This window comes from Rhinoderma darwinii, chromosome 3, assembly GCF_050947455.1.
Source record: "Rhinoderma darwinii isolate aRhiDar2 chromosome 3, aRhiDar2.hap1, whole genome shotgun sequence".
Classification (NCBI taxonomy): Eukaryota; Metazoa; Chordata; class Amphibia; order Anura; family Rhinodermatidae; genus Rhinoderma; species Rhinoderma darwinii.
In genome coordinates, this window is record NC_134689.1 from 375,736,429 (window position 1) to 375,756,376 (window position 19,948).

Below are 19,948 nucleotides of genomic sequence, written 5' to 3' on the forward strand. Positions count from 1 at the left end.
TTATACTGCATCAGCATTATCTCTCCCAGGCAAAGGTTTCAAAGCAGACTAGGGTTTCAAGATGTGAGGTTCAAGATCTTTTGAAGAAGCACAAAGAAATGGGCAACGTTGAGGACCGTAGACACAGTGGTCGGCCAAGGAAACTAAGTGCAGCAGATAGAAGACACATCATTCTTACTTCCCTTCGAAATTGGAAGATGTCCAGCAGTGCTATCAGCTCAGAACTGGCAGTAACCAGTGGAACTCATGTACACGCTTCTACTGTTCGGAGAAATTTGCCAAGAAGTGGTCTCCATGGAAAAATTGCTGTCAAAAAGCTATAACTTTGACATTAAAAAAAAGTCTGAGCGACTCAACTATGCACGAAAACATAGGTACTAGGCTACAGAAAAATGGCAGTAGGTGCTCTGGACTGATGAGTCAAAATCTGAAAATTTAATATTTGGCTGTAACAGAAGGCCGTTTGTTCACCGAAGGGCTGGAGAGCGGTACGATAATGTGTCTGCAGGCAACAGTGAAGCATGATGGAGGTTCCTTGCAAGTCTGGGGCTGCATTTCAGCAAATAGAGTTGGGGATTTGATCAGGATTAATGGTGTCCATAATGCTGAGAAATGCAGGCAGATACTTATCCATCATGCAATATTATCAGGGAGGCATCTAATTGGCTCAAAATGTATTCTTCAGCAGCACAACGACCCCAAACAAACAGCCAATATCATTAAGATCTATCTTAAGCGTAAAAAAGCCCTGGAAGTGATGATATGGCCCCCACAGAGCCCTAATCTCAACATCATCGAGTCTGTCTGGGATAACACGGAGACAGAAGGATTTGAGGAAGCCTACATCCACAGAAGATCTGTGGTTAGCTCTCCAAGATGTTTGGAAAAACCTCCCTGCCGAGTTCCTTCAAAAACTGTGTAAAGAATTACCTAGAAGAATTGGTGCTGTTTTGAATGCAAAGGGTGGTCACAACAAATATTGATTTTATTTAAATTTACCTTCTGTTCATTCACTTTGCATTTTGTTAATTGATAAAAAAACAAACTAACACTTCTATTTCTTTTTTAAGCATTTTTACTTTGCAGCATTTCTCCACAATTTCCCAAAACATTTGCACAGCACTGTACATTGGAGCGCAAAAAAACAAAAAAAAAACGTTTTGGCTGTGAAGGTGTGCATGCCACAGTCTTGAATACCCCAGACACCCAGTCCTGTCTATGTTCAAAGAGGGGGGAGATTTGACCCCATAAACCCTGCTTGCGTATACATCTATAGCTAATACAAAAAAAATAACCAAAAAAAAAAAAAGCAATTCCGCTGTCTATTTTTCACATTTTATTGAAACCCTGTTTAGCGCGGATGTGTATAAACAGCATAGCCCCTGAAAATTAGTAGCCCATCTTAGTAGAAGAGAAAAGACCCTATGTAGCTCAGGAGCAAGTACAAATATCATCAAGTAAAGGCAAACCCGACAAGCATATAATTTACATAAATAATGTTAGTTAAAGAAACATTTCACCTTTGCATAACATTTTACCATTTAAATCTATAGAAAATATTAAACATATTTGAAAATACTTTACTTTATTTATCATGTACTGATTATATTTATATGATGTTTTATTCTCCATTCAGAACACAAGCTAAATTCAGAATTCTAATGACTTGAACAATGCATTATGGGAGCTCATGTCACAGTTAGGACTAAACTCTTAGGTCATAGGACTGTCTTCTGAGTTCAGATAAACTACATATAGATTCTGAGAAGGAATTAGCAGAATGTTTGCATTTGCTGAGTGTGAATGGCGAAGAGAAGAACAAAAAGATCAAAGGCCGATCTATAGGAAAGCTGGGTGACATCTCATGTGCGGACAGTAATGGCAGCTATATTGGTTGTCACTCATCTCTCCAATATAGAAATATAACTAAAAAAAGACTGAATAGAATTTTTAACAGCTAGATAAAAGAAGTCGACACCATGACTTATAGTTTCTTCTTTTAGGGAAAATATTCTTAACAATCGCAGAAGTTAAACATAAAATGCGCCGCATTTATTAAAACTGTCCAACAGAAAAATTAGTCTAGTTGCCCATAGCAACCAATTAGAGCTTATCTTCTATTTCTTAAATTACAAAAAAATAAAGACTCCTCTGTGATCGGTTGCTAAGGGCAATTATTTTCATTCAGAAAGCTTTGATAAATGAGGCCCAATAACTCATGGCCGCTCATTGGGGAGTATCAAAACTAGTGTCAAGCAATGGTGGAGTAGTAGTGAAGAATGAGAGATGGCATCTGATTGGTTGCCGTGGGCAACTACTCTTCTTTTCCTTTGCACTCGTTTTGATACATCTCCCTCATTGTATTATGTCTATATCTTCACAGCAATAATGTATCCCTGATCAATGGGGAAGACTGGAGCCAAAACCGTGTTTTATTCTTAATGACTTCTCTTCATCCTATTGAGTAAAAGAGAGAAAGGTCAGTCAATCGGTGACCATTCATGGACAACCTACACAAGATCTCCATATATGAGGAAGCACTCACTGTCTCACAGGCTTCACTCCTGTACTTAGGGTCGGTTTTGTCTCCACTAAGCAGGCATTCCTCTGCAAAAACAAATATTGTTTGTGAGTCTTATGGAAAGTTCCACCATGACGAAATATTTCACATCATGTTCTAAACAACCACTCAAAAGTGCAGTAAAAACTCGTCTCCAAGAGCAGTGGTCCTCTCAAAAAAGAGATCCAATTTACATGGGATAATTTCACCCCAGGAAAATCTATTCAAGATCAGTAATCTCAGAGGAATAACTAGAAGCTTTTGGTCCTTTGGGCTCCCTCAGGCACCAGGGCCCAGGTACGTCTACTACCTCTGTACCTCCTATAGCTATGCCACTATGGGGCCTTCTCAAAGAGGTGGTCTTTTGGTAAGGTTTCACTGTAACTTCATTGGAAGTGTGGCGTCCACACCAGATTATCAATTGAGATCTCTTCTCCAACTACAAAATAATTCCTTGCTGTAAGGTATGAGTTGATTTCCCCATTGATGTCAAAGAGTAAAAAGAAAATCATGAGGGATAAAACGTTCTGCCATCAACTATCTGTCCATATGTCACAGCACATCAAATAGTGTGTGTGTCCGTGGGTGGTGTCCATGCGTGCTACACTGGTGCTGCTTCTGATCTTTCCCTCTGCAGACTCTGGGTTCTCTTCTCCCTTTCTAATACAGTGTACTTTGCTGCAGGGGCGTAGCTAGGGGGGAGCAGGCGGGGCATGTGCCCCGGGCGCAACTTAGAGGGGGGCGCCAGCACCACCTCCTCCTGCACTATAATTGTACCTGTGTCTATAGGACACAGGGACAATTAGAAGCAATGAATGACCTGGCACGTTCCGTGCCCGGCCATTCAGCGCCTTTCCACGAGTGAAGCGACTGGTACCTTTTGTACCAGTGAAGCTTCCGTCGATGAAAGGCGCTGATTGACAGGGAAAGTCATCCTGCCCAGCCAATCAGTGCCTTTCATAGACGCTGTGTTCAACCCCCAGGAGACCTGCGCAGAAGAGAGCAGGTCTCCATGGCTGCCGGACGACGTGGGAGCGGGAATAAGGTGAGTTTGAATATTTTTATTTTTTTAATTGTAATAGAAGTGTGTGGCTGTATCTACAAGGGGGACTTTATCTACGGGGGGGGGACTTTATCTACGGGGGGGACTTTATCTACGGGGGGGACTTTATCTACGGGGGGGACTTTATCTACGGGGGGGACTTTGTCTACGGGGGGGACTTTGTCTACGGGGGGACTTTGTCTACGGGGGTGGACTTTGTCTAAGGCGGGGGGACTATGTCTACGGGGGGGGACTTTGTCTACGGGGGGGGGACTTTGTCTACGGGGGGGGGACTTTGTCTATGGGGGGACTTTATCTACGGGGGGACTTTATCTACTCGCAGGGGGCTTTATCTGCGGGGGGTGTCTATCTGCAGGGGGGGCTATATACTGGGGTGGGCTATCTATGGAGCACCATATACAGGGGTGGGCTATAGCTACAGGGGGGGCTATATAGTATATAGCCTCCCTGTAGATCTAGCCCACCCCTGTAGATATAGTCCCCCTGTAAATATAGTCCCCCTGTAAATATAGTCCCCCTGTATATAGCCCACCCCTGTATATAGCCCACCCCTGTATATAGTGCTCCACAGGTAGCCCACCCCTGTATATCGTATATACAGGGGTGGGCTATCTGTGGAGCACTATATACAGGGGTGGACTTTCTAGTGGAGCACTATATACAGGGGTGAACTATATGTACAAGGGGGCTATATACAGGGGTGGGCTATCTGTGAAACACTATATACATGGGTGGACTATCTGTGGAGCACTATATACAGGGGTAGGCTATATCTACAGGGGGGCTATATACAGGGGTTGGCTATATCTACAGGGGGCTATATACAGGGTTGGGCTATACATGGAGCACTATATACAGGGCTGGGCTATATCTACAGGGGGGCTATATACAGGGGTGGGCTATCTGTGGAGCACTATATACAGGGGTAGGCTAGATCTACAGGGGGGCTATATACAGGGGTGGGCTATATCTACAGGGGGCTATATACAGGGGTGGGCTATATACAGGGGTGGGCTATCTGTACAGCACTATATACAGGGGTGGGCTATATCTACAGGGGGCTATATACAGGGTTGGGCTATATGTGGATCACTATATACAGGGCTGGGCTATATCTACAGGGGGCTATATACAGGGGTGGGCTATCTGTGGAGCACTATATACAGGGGTGGGTTATCTGTGGAGCACTATATACAGTGCTGGGCTATATCTACAGGGGGCTATATACAGGGGTGGGCTATCTGTAGAGCACTATAAGGGGAGTTATTTGTGGGACACTATATACAGGGGTGGGCTATATGGCAGGCACTATCTACAGGGGGTTCTATGTCAGGCACTATCTACAGGGGGCTCTGGCAGGCACTATCTACAGGGGGCACAGTGTGTGGGTGTGTGTGTGTGTGTGTGTGTGTGTGTGTGTGTGTGACACGGTGTATGGTGCTATTATAATTAGAGGTGCAGTGTATGGCGCTATTATATTTAGGGGCGTAGTGTGTGGTATAATGATAACTTTATCTTTATTTATAGGTGCAGAAATGTTGGAAAAGTGAGAGGCTGAAAACATGTGAGCGGCAAACTGCAGAAATGTACTGAGCTTGGTTTTGGTGTTGTGTATAGAACTATATTGCTTGTAAAATGTACAAATGTTTTTATGCTCGAGTTACATAAAAAGAAATGTGGAAAAGAAATGACACGTCGATTAGTAGAGAAAACAAACATGGCGAGGGGGAAGGAGATGTCGGGAAAGAGGTTGGGGGGGGGGGACGCCAAACTGAATCTTTGCCCCGGGTGCTGGAGAACCTAGCTACGCCTCTGCTTTGCTGTGTACAACCTTCTTCACTCTCCGATGGTATCTCTAAGTGTTTATTCACACTGCTTTCACAGCTACTCCAAAGGTTTACCTACAAAGTAATCCTCTGATGTATGCCACTGCCGCCCAAATGCTATGTTCACAGGGAGTTTTTTTCAGGCAGAAAATTCTGCCTCAAAATTCCGTCTTGCCGCGTTTTTTGCCCGTGGCCATTGAGCGCCGCAGGCAAAAAACACCACAAAATACGCTTTCTCTGCCTCCCATTGATGTCAATGGGAGGTCAGAGACGCAAACGCCCGAAGATAGGCATGTCGCTTCTCCCATTGAAATCAATAGGCAGCATTTTTGGCACGTTTTCCGCGTCAAAAAACTCCATGTGAACTGGCCCTAAGTTTTGCAATACAAAAATTTTTTTTTTTTTACTGGATGCCTCTGTATGGAATAGCTATTCTCTACAACTAATAGAAGATATACCAACATATGCCAGTCGTTCAGTGCACAAAATCTGCAAACAGCAGCACAAATCTCAGCTTGCTGGAACCATATAACTAAGGAGTGGGGAAAGGAGTGGGAAATTCTGCACATTTCTTATACATATTTTTATACATGATCCCCTGTGCAGGTACCTGCATATTGCATTTCATGGTCTCTCTCATTTGCCATTTTCTGGTCTTTGTAAATGTGTCGACTGCTAGTAGGTTCAATGCGAGACACAATTTCAGCCAGATCCATAAAGCCTGGGACCATGCCAATCTACATACAGGGAGAGCAAATATGTATATATGACATCACAAGGCTATACTACAATCTCTATTTGGATATATTTAGTGATGTGTTACTCTGTGATATTAAATAGTGATGTATAGCTTACACCGCCCTCATGACGCTGGTCTAGTTCGGAGGCAGTGTGGTCTTGTAGCATCTTCTCAATGACATCTCCTCGATGCCACTCTGTGAATATAAGCTTACCGTAATCGTATCCAATATCCTGAAAAGTAGGTATTAGATTAGATTCTGAAGGCAGGTGAGTAAACTATGTAGGATTAGAAAAAAATACATATCTAACAATAGGGGACCATGTTTTACTGAAGTAGCCAATGAGGGGGCATGACATACTAAAGAGGAGCACTAAATATAAGGGTGGGGTACGTTATCCAATACAGGGATGACATCATCAGAATTAATAAATATAAGTTCAGAAAAATCCCTGCTCCCATGATCAGTATGTAAGATGTGGGAATCATATTACCTAGAGAATGAAGCCAGTGTATTGTCATATTGTATTATTTGTGTACTGTGCCTTTAAATGCTGTCAATGGAAATATAGCATATTTGAGATGTGGCTGTGCTAGAGTTTCCCCCCATTACAGGTGGCACTGGCATGTTGTTTTTACAGGCCAAGATCTGGCAATGTGGAAAGAACAAGCTATGTGGAGGAGATGGGTGTTTATCTGACAACGAATACGTTGTTGGCTTGTTGTGCATAAAACATATATCTATAATTTGTGCTGAAATATACAGCCCAGACGCCATCTTGGGCTGCTTTTGCTAAAGCTCTGTACAGGCTGATAGCGCACACACATAATTTATCACGCCTGGGGAAACAGTGTTGTGTGGCTTAAATGTGACCACATCAGATCATCTACTGATAACATGTCCAATAACGGTCCACGTGTCCTTCTGTCAAGTATTTAACAATGTGAAACCAGACACTCATTCTTAACAAGATTTGTGCTATTGTTTAAGAATATGCTCAACCAAGTTTTTGCGCATACAATTGGAGTGTCAACAAAAACGTAAAGGTTAACTCTTAATGGGAGAGTTGTTGATTCTGCGATTGCCATGGTGGAAGGGGCGGAAAGGGGAATCAATACACCACCTAACATAGAGGTCCTGAAAGTTATTGTGAATAGTATACCTTTAACAAATGTGGCAGGGCTTAATTTTCAGGACTGCATGTAAACAATGGCCACTGCAGCTACTTTCTAGTAAAAATGAGGGTCTCAATTCTTGGCCAACTTACATATACTTCTTGGAAGCGACGAAATTCTGACGTGGTGAAGCGCTGCACTGGAGGACACAGATACTCACAGTATTCACTGAGCTTTACCATCTGGAGCTGCCGCACACAAGAGACATATGACAGGCGCGATTGAAGCTCTGCCATGTCTGGGATCTAGTTGTAGAAGAGATGGAGAAAATATAATGCAAAGAAAATTTGGGTTTTGTCCAAACAAAAGTGACTACTGGTCAGCCATGGCAAAATTAACATCTGTATTGTTTTGATGTCTTGCTTCAACATGGAGAATTATTTAACAAACAGACCCTAAGTGGTGACAGTAGGCCACTCTAGGTTTTCCAGACGGGTGTTTAAGTCCACTTTGAGATCCTTAGATCCCATTGTGAATAGCCTAAATGCCCTAGATAGTTACATAGTTGATAAGGTTGAATAAAAAGACACAGGTCCATCAGGTCCAACCCACAATACGATCATGTTGATCCAGAGGGAGGCAAAAACACAGCATGAAGTGGTTGCCAAATGCCTTATTAGGAGAAAAAGTCATCCCCATTTACAAAGTGGTTAAAAAGGCGCTGACAGTGGTAAAAGCTTCATTAGAAATTGTAGTCAACATTGCCTAGACCTATTCGATTAATTTAGTAAAAAACAAAAATATAAATATTCAGGTACCAGATTATTCTAACTCCTACATTTTCTGGATTATTAAATGCTCTATGCATGATGTCCCTAAATCCATCATCATAAGGTTGGTCCTATGGATGTTAGTTATTGAAATTATTCTTGGTTTAGAGTGGCTGATTATGCATGGTACTTTAGTTTTTTAGGTGGTGCTTGTCTTGTTTTTATGGTTTTGTAAGAACATCTCTCAAATTCTATCATATGGAACCGGTGGCTCTACAATAATAAGGTACCTTGACTTTTGTGCCCCAAGGGTTTATACGATTCCAGAGTAGCCACCAGCCAGACAGACTGTCTCCATAATTATATGTATTCCATTCTTCCTGCTGACCAACATCAACTGCAAGAACTGTACGTGCCCCCATAGAACGAGCCACATCCGCTAGAATCAGAAAAAATGAGAAGTTGAAAGAAGTAAAAAAGACAAATACAACTTTTTAATATTCTTTTTCCATTCCTACCTGGAAGATTATTGACATAGCACCCATCTAATAAAAGGTGATCATCCACTGGGTCGCAGAGAGGAGGAAGATATGGCATGTAGGAGGTAGTTGCTCGAATGTAACGCCACAGTATGCCTACGGAAGAATAACCATACCCATATCTTCTGGTTTCTATTAATTATAAAGTACAACATATGGTAGGACCATTTCTTACCTTCTCGGTGAACCCTCATTGAAGAACTACTAATATCTGTTGTGATACAGAAAAATGGTAGCCACAGGTCCTAGGATAGAAAGAATATGTGAGAGGCAGGACACCAAAACGTACTTGTAAATCAAATCAAAACCACAAATACTTCACTTGGATTTGCCGCTGCCCAAAGAGGTGAATCAAGGTTGTGTTGAACCTAGATCCTGATAACAGGGACGTGATTGGGTAGGTGAGATCAAGAGCTGTCCTTGGCAGAGAGGACATCATCTGGAGTATAAAGAGAATAACAAGTACATATAACATACAGCTAAAACATAATAAAAAAAAATGTATGAATGTCAGATGACCATATGTTGCTTTTGTCCCTTCATGGGCTGAGAATTTCCATCTGGTACATAGTGATGAGCAAGATAACATTGCAACATAGCTGAGGATTTCACCTCCTAGTACTATTTTCATGAGGTATGAAACAATGAAGACAGTAAAATATCGCTAGGTTGAGAGCACTAACAAGGCTTACCTCTGCCCATTTGCTGGTTCTTTCTTTAGTTTTACTGCCATCAAGTTCTTCAGCGTATAGACTACCAACCAAGGCCCCCATGGAAGTTCCTCCGACCATGTCCACCGGAATGCCTGCCTCTTCTAAGGCCTTAATGATCCCTACATGAGCGAACCCTCTGTACACAAGAGTAACATTATAATAATGTAAACCCAAACATTATAAAGCAATGTCTTTTGATTCCAATCTTCTAAGAACCTCAACAGGTTTTACTTTAGTGATTTCCATGATTGTAAAAATGTAGTTGGTAATTGTCTCAGGTATTCTATGATAAATTCCCCAAACATGGCCTTAAGGGTTTCTTGAGGACTAGATAACAGAAACACGTACAAAGCAATAATAAAATGGACCTAGACTGATTCCACTAACCTGGCTCCACCACCGCCTAATACTAAAGCAATTGCGTTTCCCGTTAGAGTTCGAGCAAGTCGTGGGAAGTCACTATGACGGTCACCTTCTTTCTTCAAGATTCTGGAGTAAAATTCCAGCTGGTAAAAAGATAGGTAAATTGGTAAAACTTAAAAGTCTTAATATGCTTTTTATATGTCCTCAAGGCCGTCAAACCTCACTGATATAACATAGAAAACCAATAGGAAGTGTAAATATCGCCAAGCTTTCAAATAAAAAACAAACAAACGGATCTTTTCAGGTAACATTTCAGAACGTGACCTTATTTGTGCGACAGTATGCCTTACAAAAAAATAATATATAACTAGTTATTAGTAGAATGTAACCACAGCCCTGTAATATAACCAATATAGTCTACCATTCTCGAATCAGTGAATAATAGTGACCATTAACAGTAAATTCTATGGAGGTCCAACTCTACTATTTTTGTTAAAACCATGTAGACACTGTTTTCCGGAACAATTTTAAAGTTACCATTCTGTGTGGTGGTCTCTTTGCGAACACCGTCTTTGGACCTCGAATATGAAAATGTCCTGAAACCCAGGTCCTCAGTTTCAGCCATTCTGCTGTTCCTGAAGGAGAAGGACCATCCATCCGGTGGAGTAGAACAAGTTGTTTGAGGGCTCTAACAGGAGAATTCTCAAGGAACTTTTCTAGCTAGAGAGTGACAATAAACAATAGGATTTAACACAGAAGGGAATTAAACATGGAATATGGACAGCTAAACCCCAAATCCACCCAGTTATACAATTATACTGAAGAGGTGGATCTACCACTGCTTGGAAACCTTGGCATTAAGCCTTAAAGAAGATGCAATGGATTCCATAATTTGGATATTAAAATATATATAATGGAAAAAATGGTTCAAAAACTATTTTAACAACCAGACAGAGAGCGGGAAATGTTCTGTCATGGAAACATATTTATCTCTATGGTTTAAACACTGGTCAAATGAACCATGTTACTCCCTCACCTCGCCCAGTGTTGGCTCTTCTTCTCCTAATCCCACTACTAAAATACAGTCAGCCTGACGGATGCAGCGTATTGTCCATGGTGTAAGTGAAAACTCAGTTTGGTACAGGACAACACGGTGAAGGTCTTCTTGTTGAGCTAGCCATGTAGACAGTTGACATTCATGGGTGCTGCAGAAAAATTATAAAGTCGATATAGCCAAACATATCTTATTATTTCACCTTCACCAAGCAAGCATCCATCCTGATAATACAAAGTAGTGTTTTGCACCAACAAGCCAGCACTTTATATACACAATGTTTAAACCAAGCTGGACATTGCATGGAAAGGGGCCTCACAAACCTTTCTAAGGCATAGGCTCCAAGTCGCACCCTGATGATGTCACTTGTAAGAACCAGAGTTGGTCCTGAAAAAGGCAGATCATTAATCTATTAAGTCTTATGACTGTCACTCAGGAGAGTAGTCCTATAAACCACTCTCCTGGAAAACTTACCTATGGCATTCATTGCATGTTTGAGCTCCAGGGTAAATGCAGTAAGAGGGACATTGCTGCTACAAGGTAACACACATATGGTACAGAAATTGTTGGCAACATTACCAGGATCTAAGAAGGAAAAATAAAGGAGAATAAAAGGGAATGTCTTTTATCTCTACATTCTCAAAGTGTTCTTTCAACCTTAAAAAGGACCCGTCACCTCTCCTGACATGTCGGTTTTAGTAAATAGCTGTAGTCCCCATGAAATAACAATTCTAGAGCATCTTTTCTTACAACGTTATTTTGTTCTGTTCCTCTGTTTTTCCTCCTAGAAATTATGAATAAATTGAGACAGGTTGTTACCAGTTGGGGGTGTGTTCCTACTTAGCCTGACACAGACCAATCAATACTGACAGTATCAAACTGTGTAGAGACACACCCCTTGACAATGGGAACGGTAACGCCCATATGTCAATTTATTCTTAAGTTTCTAGGAGGAATAACAGAGGAATAGCACAATGCATAGTTCAAAGAAAATAAGCTCCAGAGTTGTAATTTTATGAGGAATACAATTAGTTACTTAAACAGACATGCCAGGAGAGAGGACAGATCCTCTAACTAGATATATTTTCTAGCTTCCAAGCAACTTCTACCTCTATATGCGATAATGCTTTTCAGTGCCTTCCTTTTAAACCCTTACGTAGTTAATGGGGTGGTTTCAATTCAACATCCGCTTTCCATATGCCCTATTAAGGCATATGGACATCATAGAGGGCCGTCCCCACTTCATGAACCAAAGCAGAGCCATTAACAAGCTTTCATTCTAAGAGACATGCTCCATCAATGTAATGTAATTAATTTTAATGGCTGAATGCAATTCTATAATTCCCCTATAGAGGCCACTGCAGGGGTAATAAGCAGTCGGTGGACTCTGGAGCCAGACTCATATTAAAGGGGATGTCTTTGATCAGATAACCCCTTTAATTTCAAGTTTCATTATTATGAGAAACAATAAGTGACTAAGCAAATAGCCTCAATATAGAGCTTATATACAACATTTCTAAATACAAGATAGGTATTGTGCTAACGCATAACCTTATGGGAGGTACCAACAGAGCCAAGTGAGCATGCTAAGCTGTTTTCTGAACCTCCTTTGGGCCAGGATCACACACACACTTTTGATGCCGTTTTTGGCACAGATTTTTTTAACCAAACACAGGAGTGAAAGAAAGGAGATACATCAGTCTTTTCTTTATATTAGTCTTTCCTTCCTGTTGGATCCACTTTTGGATTTAGCTAAGAAGTATGACCCAAAAACTGCATCAAAACAGTGTGTGTGATCCTGGCCTTAGAGTTGTATGGAGTGTAGGAAGGCATTTTTGGCCACCACTCCAACTCTTCCTCACCATGGCCATCCTGGTTGGGAGGGTCAGGGGATTGGGGTCCTCCATGTTAAAGATTTGTGAGTGTCCCAGTGGTTGGATAGGTGATCAAAGTTGACAGTTGGAAAACCTCTTTAACAATGAGACATTTTAAATAAAGAGCCCTTATTATTTAAAGGGAAATATGGCTAAATTCTAGTTGATGATTTTCATGTATTTATTATGTGTGTTAGTATTAACAGTAGTTTACTATAAAGGTCCTTTTACACGGGCCAATTAACGGGCAAATCCTCATTCATATAACGCTCGTTGCCGATAATTGCCCCGTGTAAACAGGGCAGCGATCAGCAGATGAACGAGAAAACGCTCGTTAATCTGCTCCTCATATAATTTTAAAAATGAAAAATATCATCGTAGCCAGCAGCACATCTTCCTGTGTAAGCAGGGAGACATGCTGCCGACATGATATTAATTTATGGGGACGAGCGATCAGAGTAGCGAGTGCTCGTCCCCATACATAGCTACTTATGAAAGGAGGAAACTAGTGCCTTTAGACACATTACTCAGACTGTTGATTCTCAGTCAATGGTCAATCCTGTTCAGAATTCTTTGTATTGTTTTTTTTATAATAATTTTATTCACAACTCAATTGGCTATTATCCAACGAAAGATCTGAGCAGTACTAGATTGGTCACCGATTGCAATAAACATTTTTAAATCTAGTTTTGGCAGGGGTTGTTACGTTTTGTTCATTCCTTTTTGAAAAAAGGGTCAATCAAAAATGATCACAGGGTGCCCCTGCTGCAGGGATCCTCAGCGATCAGCTAAAGGGCTAATACTACTAGTTTCTCCCACTAGCCCCAATAAAAACAAAAATCTTACCAGCGAGATCACCTTGTGGTTGCTGTAAATTTCCTAGGATATTGTGGCTTAAAATATGAATTAGTCTGGTCACCACCTGCAGAGATAATTTACAAATAGATGTGAAGATACTGCTAATAATCGCACTCCAGCTTCCTAATTATCACTACTTCTTAATTGGTCACTGAGTTTCTCCTTAAAACGGAACTTGAAGCTCCTGGGACCCAGTGCAAAATCTGTACCACCTCCCATGTGCCATTTATAATACTGGTGTCTTATTATGTGGCAGAGTGGTCATTGGACCCAGTCAGGCACTAGGGCTCGGGTGCAAGTTTCACCTCTGCACCCCCTATTGTTATGTCCCTGGACTCTCTAATTTAAACACAAAGAGTGACGAATGGGAAAAATGCCCATAAGGAGTGCCATGTGGCCCCCAGGAAGAAAAGGGTTGTAGTAGGGTACCTTAGATAGTTTGGTAGGAATAGGAATAATGCAGCTTAAGGGTTTGTTTGTTTTTTTGCTTTGTCCAAAATGGAGCTGGCCACATGGCTTGCGGTGTCAGGTAGTCTAAGGGGGAGGTAAAGGAACAATAGGGGATGGCTGGACCTGAAGGTAGGTGTAAGACAATTGGGTAAGGAAATTAGGGAAGGAGTAAACTTATTTGGTAAGGGGATTAGTGTAGGGGGATTTAAGGCAGGTAATGTGAAGGATAGCAGGCTAATTTTGTTTCTGTTTACAGGGAAAAGCAAGACCCACCCACCCAGCCCTTATTATAAGTTTTGTTGTAATGTTCTGTGTTGTAAGGCGGGATTGCGGCACTTCACACACATGGAGTCGGTAGCTATGGACCATGGCGAGATAACCACGAGCTACACGGCAGGGTTTCTCGTCTGTGGGGGGACACCAGCTACACGGCTGGTCCCCGATTCGGGACACAAGCTACACGGCTGGTCCCCGGTTCGGGACACAAGCTACACGGCTGGTCCCCGGTTCGGGACACAAGCTACACGGCTGGTCCCTGGTTCGGGACACAAGCTACACTGCTGGTCCCCGGTTCGGGACACAAGCTCCACGGCTGGTCCCCGGTTCGGGACACAAGCTGCACGGCTGGTCCCCGGTTCGGATGGAATTGGGCAACTACGAAGGTTGGTCATGGTAGCCAGCGGTTGCTCAGGGGGAGCCAGTGGAGGTGCGCGTGCACCGCTGGCTCCTAGTCCTTGGGAGGGCCGGGGCAGACGGGCCCGGCCCATCACGTGAGGTGCCGCAATTGGTCGGGTTCACCCAACTGAGCTGTATAATGTCTTTTAAATAAAGAGTGGCTAGTGTCACAAATTTATTTGCCATAATATTGTTGCTGTGTGGTTATTTGTGTTAGATGAGTGGGGGTTTAACATGTGTACTCCTTAATAAATAGTGTGATAGTTAAGCATGAGAACAGTCCCATATCCCTTCTTCAAACATCCCCATGTGTGGCTTTCACTGTAGAGAATAGTAGAGAAGCTTTGTTTCAATAGTTGGAGACAACTTTGTCTGCTGCGCTAATCATTTTAACCTAAAAAAAAATACAGTGCTGGCTCTTGGCCAATCTTCTTGTGAAGCAGCAATATGTACCACCAGCCCTTCTACTGTATGCCAGGACTTATTGATTAGTAGGGATCCGACGGCCACCACCACCGATCCTCAGAATGAAGGGGCCACAGTGCTATAAAAGTGTTGAGGCTCATTCAGTTTTTTCTTGATTCACCTGCTGAGTTTTCTGCTAAGGTCCCAGAAGTTTGACTGCCCCAAATCATATCCTGACAATATGCCATCACATTACATGATGGAAATATATTCTTAATATTTTTTTTAATTGTTGTTTTATCTATTTATTTCCCTTTAGATGCTGTGTTGCAGATTTTATAACTCCAGATGAGCATATGTACAGTGTTTCTCTATAATGTAATGTCCTGTTATCCTTCGGCTGTAGGCCATTATTGGTAGATGGGAAGGCTACTGCCAACAACTATCTTATGTGAATGACCACCTTAATTCTTTTAGGTAAGCAAATTATGGACACCTCTGCAGTTAAAGGGATTGTCCATTTTAGAAATTCCACATCTCTTGGCCAAAGTAGAGAGTGCTTACAAAGAGAATCTCTCGCTCTGGAGGACCTGTCCTGTCCTGCATTACACAGATGACCCATTCATCTGAATGGGCACTGTGTAATGCTTTGTTTCTCATGTGGTGGCACTGCAGGGAAATTTAATATTTACTGTCAGGTTTCCCCACAGATTACAGCTGATCGCTGGGGGTCCCAGCAGTGGGACACTTTCTGATCAGCTTATTATCAAGGAACCCTTCTAACAAGTAGGGACTTTCCAAAGCAGAGAACCCTTTTAAACTGAAACGTTCCATCACATCAACTTCCATTGTACAGACAACAACATCGTCCAATATATTATTACCTGCGGGTATCTCCTTTTGATATAGGACAATGCTCCATCTGGCAGTTTTGCCAATTCAGAATCTCGCACTGCATGGACTGATGTTGCTCTTGGTCGATGGGTTAAAGCCTCAACCTAAAATTATAGTTGAGAGGAAAGTAAGGCATAAAAAGAGGACACACATCAATTTATACTTTCAATTTATGGTTTCCAATAGTTAAAGTAAAAGGTTATTCACTGACATTTTTACTTTGTCTTAAATAACTACATTCATGGCATGCAGCAAACTAGATTTACTTTTTGGTACTGGCATTAAAAACATAGCCTCCCAGTCTTACCATACCAATCAGCTCCCCTCGTCCATGCTCCCCCACCACACATTTCTTCCCATCTGGGCTCTGGATCACTGAACGAATTCGACCATTCAATGTAATATATGTACAGTCTGAGGGATCCCCCTTTCTGTACAAGACAAATTGATCATAAGAGAGAGAAAGGAGAGGTGACAAAGAGAGAAATAAGTGTATAGTGAGAAACTAGCACAGTGGTATACCGAACGTAGAAGCAAGGAGTATCAGGTCTAGTTGGAGGACTCCAAACAGTCACTTTGGGGGCTCCTACACTTTCATATAATGCTCTTTTAGAGTGAATAATAGGTGTAACTTTCTAATATACACAGATTGCAGGGCTTTTGCCGGTCAGCAGTGAAGATGTAGAAGGACAAATCCTGGACATTCCATTTAGTAGAGCCAGCTTCTGCACATTCGTAGGGTAGTTCTTTCTGGAAGAGATTCCAAGATGTGCTCTTCTACATCTATAACAATTCCCTCTGCAAGCCCTACGATCACGGTTTCTTGCCCCGTTTACTCGCTTTAAACCCTTTAATGTTGGATGGGAAACATATAATTACCACACCACCGTCCATCTATGTGCAGAGTGCGTAACACTAGCCCTGAGGTCTGTTTATGCCATAAATATAAGACATGGAGGTTGGTGGGTGACTTTGGTATTTCCAGGTTTCCAAGGATGAGAACCAAGTGGGAGGGCAATCTAAATTTTGTAATGGAACCTTCCTTTATAGTGTGCTTCCCTGCTGAGGGAGAAGCTCCATCACTCATGGCCTCTCATCTTGTCTTCACTCTTCATTGATATGTCACTGATCAAAGAGCAACTCAGAACATTTGCAAGCATCCTTCTAGACATAAATGCTCATAGCTGCAATTTGTGTATCTGCAGTAACAAAATGTTAACTTAAAAAAATACCAAATCTGATACAGAGGGCTGGAAATGTAGAATATGAATCAATTCTCTGGCCAGTTGAACATGTATCATTCCAATCATTATCAACCAATAATGGTATGATAACTATGTATCAGTCTTCTTACCTGTAAAGCTCTTTACCAGCCTCCACCCCTATCCAGTCAATGGCGTAATCCACCTGTCTCACAAATGGGGAGACCCGGCGAGCGACAGAATGTGCCACAGAGAGAAGAACGTGGGGATGAGAACGGAGGATCCTAGAACATAGACAGTAAGGTGGAACAGACAGCTCTAATCCTATAAAAGCACAAATTGTGTTCATTAGGTGAACTTGCCATACTATTCTTCAGCATATTGTCGGGGGATACTATTAACAAAGAGGAACTGTCCAAAGCGGACAACCTGTTTTTAACAAAGTTTTTCCCAACCAGGGTTCTATTGGTCTAGAAGTTAAAACAGGGACTCAAATAAATTTCCCATGTACACTTCCACAATGTAACACCTTAATAACTGCCCACATGCCTTTTCATGGCGGTCATACCATAGCGGCGCCTTTTAATGGTGCTGTGTCATGAACAGTGCACGGGTATCCCACGCCGGCTGGAGCGAGTGTCGGGCTGTTTAAAAACAGACAGGGTCCTGCAATACTGGCCAGAATCTGAGTTAACTCCGATCCCGGCCATTTAACTCCTTAGATGCCATAGGCAATAGCGATTAGGGCATCAAAGTGGTTTCAGAGGGAAAGTGCTCCCTCTGTCACCCCATCGGCACCCGTGACATGTTCGTGGGGTGCCGATGGTTTTTATGCCAGCCGGGGGCTTTACAATGGCCCCAGGTCTGCCTTCAGTGTATGCCTAATTTGCATAAATTAACGCTTGTTTTTTTTTTTCCATTACCCCTTAAAAAGTTAATAAAAGTTTATTAATAAATTATTTGCACCCTAAATGGTACCAATAAAAATACAACTTGTCCCTAAAAATCAAACTCTCACACGGCTATGTATACGGAAAAATAAAAAAGTTTGGGTTTTTAAAATGCGACGATAAAAAATAACAGGAAAAATCGCTTGGTCATTAAGGCCTAAAATAGGCTGGTCACTAAAGAGTTATTCCTAGAGCCAAGCTGCTGGCTTTGTGTAGTGTCTGTTTAAGCCAATACACAACTGTATAAAGGCCATGCATAGACTCATTTTATGGACATGTGTGTGTAAACATATAGAGTGGTGAACGAGATCTTGGGGACCAAACTAAAACAAGATGTAAGAGATCTGCAGCAATTCTGACTCAAATAGTCTTGTAAAACACGAAACGATTCTAATAAGTGTAAGTAAAACAGAGGAAATCATGATATATTTGTGCATTTGTTCACTACTAATAAAATATGGACATTTCCAGTGAAAAGAGCAAAACTTTTATCTTTTTTCTTTATGGTTAAATGAACGTTAGAGACAAAAGACATGCAAACATCAGAAGAGATTGCCAAGAAACTGACTGGTAAAAGTGAGTACGACTCAGGCATAGGAAGGAGGTGTCTTGGACGGCTCTAATCGTGAAGATCAGAGGTTCCCCGGTAAGAACAGTCAGCTGCCCAATCATCTCACCAGATGCCGTCTCAAAGATACAAGAGTCCTCTCGGCCTGTGACCCCTTGATAAATATGGAGGTGGCCTGAGAGGACATAGTGAAGCCCAACATCCTGAGAAGAGGAAAGAGGAGGTTGTAAGAAAACTTGAGATGTCAAACACATTAAAGAGGCTCTGTCACCAGATTTTGCAACCCCTATCTGCTATTGCAGCAGATAGGCGCTGCAATGTAGATTACAGTAACGTTTTTATTTTTAAAAAACGAGCATTTTTGGCCAAGTTATGACCATTTTTGTAGTTATGCAAATGAGGCTTGCAAAAGTACAAGTGGGTGTGTTTAAAAGTAAAAGTCCAAGTGGGCGTGTATTATGTGCGTACATCGGGGCGTTTTTAATACTTTTACTAGCTGGGCGCTCTGAAGAGAAGTAACATCCTCTTCTCTTCAGAACGCCCAGCTTCTGACAGTGCAGATCTGTGACGTCACTCACAGGTCCTGCATCGTGACGGCCACATCGGCACCAGAGGCTACAGTTGATTCTGCAGCAGCATCAGCGTTTGCAGGTAAGATCGACTTACCTGCAAACGCTGATGCTGCTGCAGAATCAACTGTAGCCTCTGGTGCCGATGTGGCCGTCACGATGCAGGACCTGTGAGTGACGTCACAGATCTGCACTGTCAGAAGCTGGGCGTTCTGAAGAGAAGAGGATGTTACTTCTCTTCAGAGCGCCCAGCTAGTGAAAGTATTAAAAACGCCCCGATGTACGCACATAATACACGCCCACTTGGACTTTTACTTTTAAACACACCCACTTGGACTTTTGCAAGCCTCATTTGCATAACTACAAAAATGGTCATAACTTGGCCAAAAATGCTCGTTTTTTAAAAATAAAAACGTTACTGTAATCTACATTGCAGCGCCTATCTGCTGCAATAGCAGATAGGGGTAGCAAAATCTGGTGACAGAGCCTCTTTAAGGATTGTGAAATATAGGCTACAAAGAAATGGGATGTGGGAGATATGAATAGGGCAAGAGGAAGAGATCCACGATAGTACATCAGTTTGAAAATAGACCTCTCCACTTCTTCATTTTGTTTTTGGGGCAAAATCTCTGACCCAATTATCACTTTATCAATGATAATTTTATGTATACTGTGCAATGAGTCCAATAATGCTTGTAGTGTCCAATGTTCCTTTGCCATGGGACATCTTGTTGATCCTTTGTTTGCAAAATAAAATTAC

The 19,948-nt window shown here is 42.0% G+C and overlaps 1 protein-coding gene across 1 annotated transcript in view; it reads right to left on the reverse strand.

Annotated features, from left to right (window-relative positions):
- Positions 1-1,602: 1,602 nt before the first annotated feature.
- LOC142750513 (patatin-like phospholipase domain-containing protein 6) overlaps positions 1,603-19,948 on the reverse strand; it is an 84,967-nt gene continuing 66,621 nt past the window's right edge. Inside the window, exons 24-43 of the mRNA XM_075859516.1 lie at positions 18,620-18,822; positions 17,254-17,385; positions 16,207-16,330; positions 15,890-16,003; positions 13,464-13,539; positions 11,218-11,328; positions 11,067-11,130; positions 10,726-10,894; positions 10,227-10,409; positions 9,714-9,832; positions 9,306-9,462; positions 8,936-9,052; positions 8,789-8,858; positions 8,593-8,709; positions 8,365-8,513; positions 7,457-7,609; positions 6,305-6,421; positions 6,060-6,186; positions 2,546-2,607; positions 1,603-2,457 (exon numbers count right to left, since the gene is read on the reverse strand). Coding sequence (XP_075715631.1) covers positions 2,401-2,457; positions 2,546-2,607; positions 6,060-6,186; positions 6,305-6,421; positions 7,457-7,609; positions 8,365-8,513; positions 8,593-8,709; positions 8,789-8,858; positions 8,936-9,052; positions 9,306-9,462; positions 9,714-9,832; positions 10,227-10,409; positions 10,726-10,894; positions 11,067-11,130; positions 11,218-11,328; positions 13,464-13,539; positions 15,890-16,003; positions 16,207-16,330; positions 17,254-17,385; positions 18,620-18,822 — 2,421 coding nt within the window. The 3' untranslated portion in view covers positions 1,603-2,400. The remainder of the gene's footprint in view (positions 2,458-2,545; positions 2,608-6,059; positions 6,187-6,304; positions 6,422-7,456; positions 7,610-8,364; positions 8,514-8,592; positions 8,710-8,788; positions 8,859-8,935; positions 9,053-9,305; positions 9,463-9,713; positions 9,833-10,226; positions 10,410-10,725; positions 10,895-11,066; positions 11,131-11,217; positions 11,329-13,463; positions 13,540-15,889; positions 16,004-16,206; positions 16,331-17,253; positions 17,386-18,619; positions 18,823-19,948) is intronic.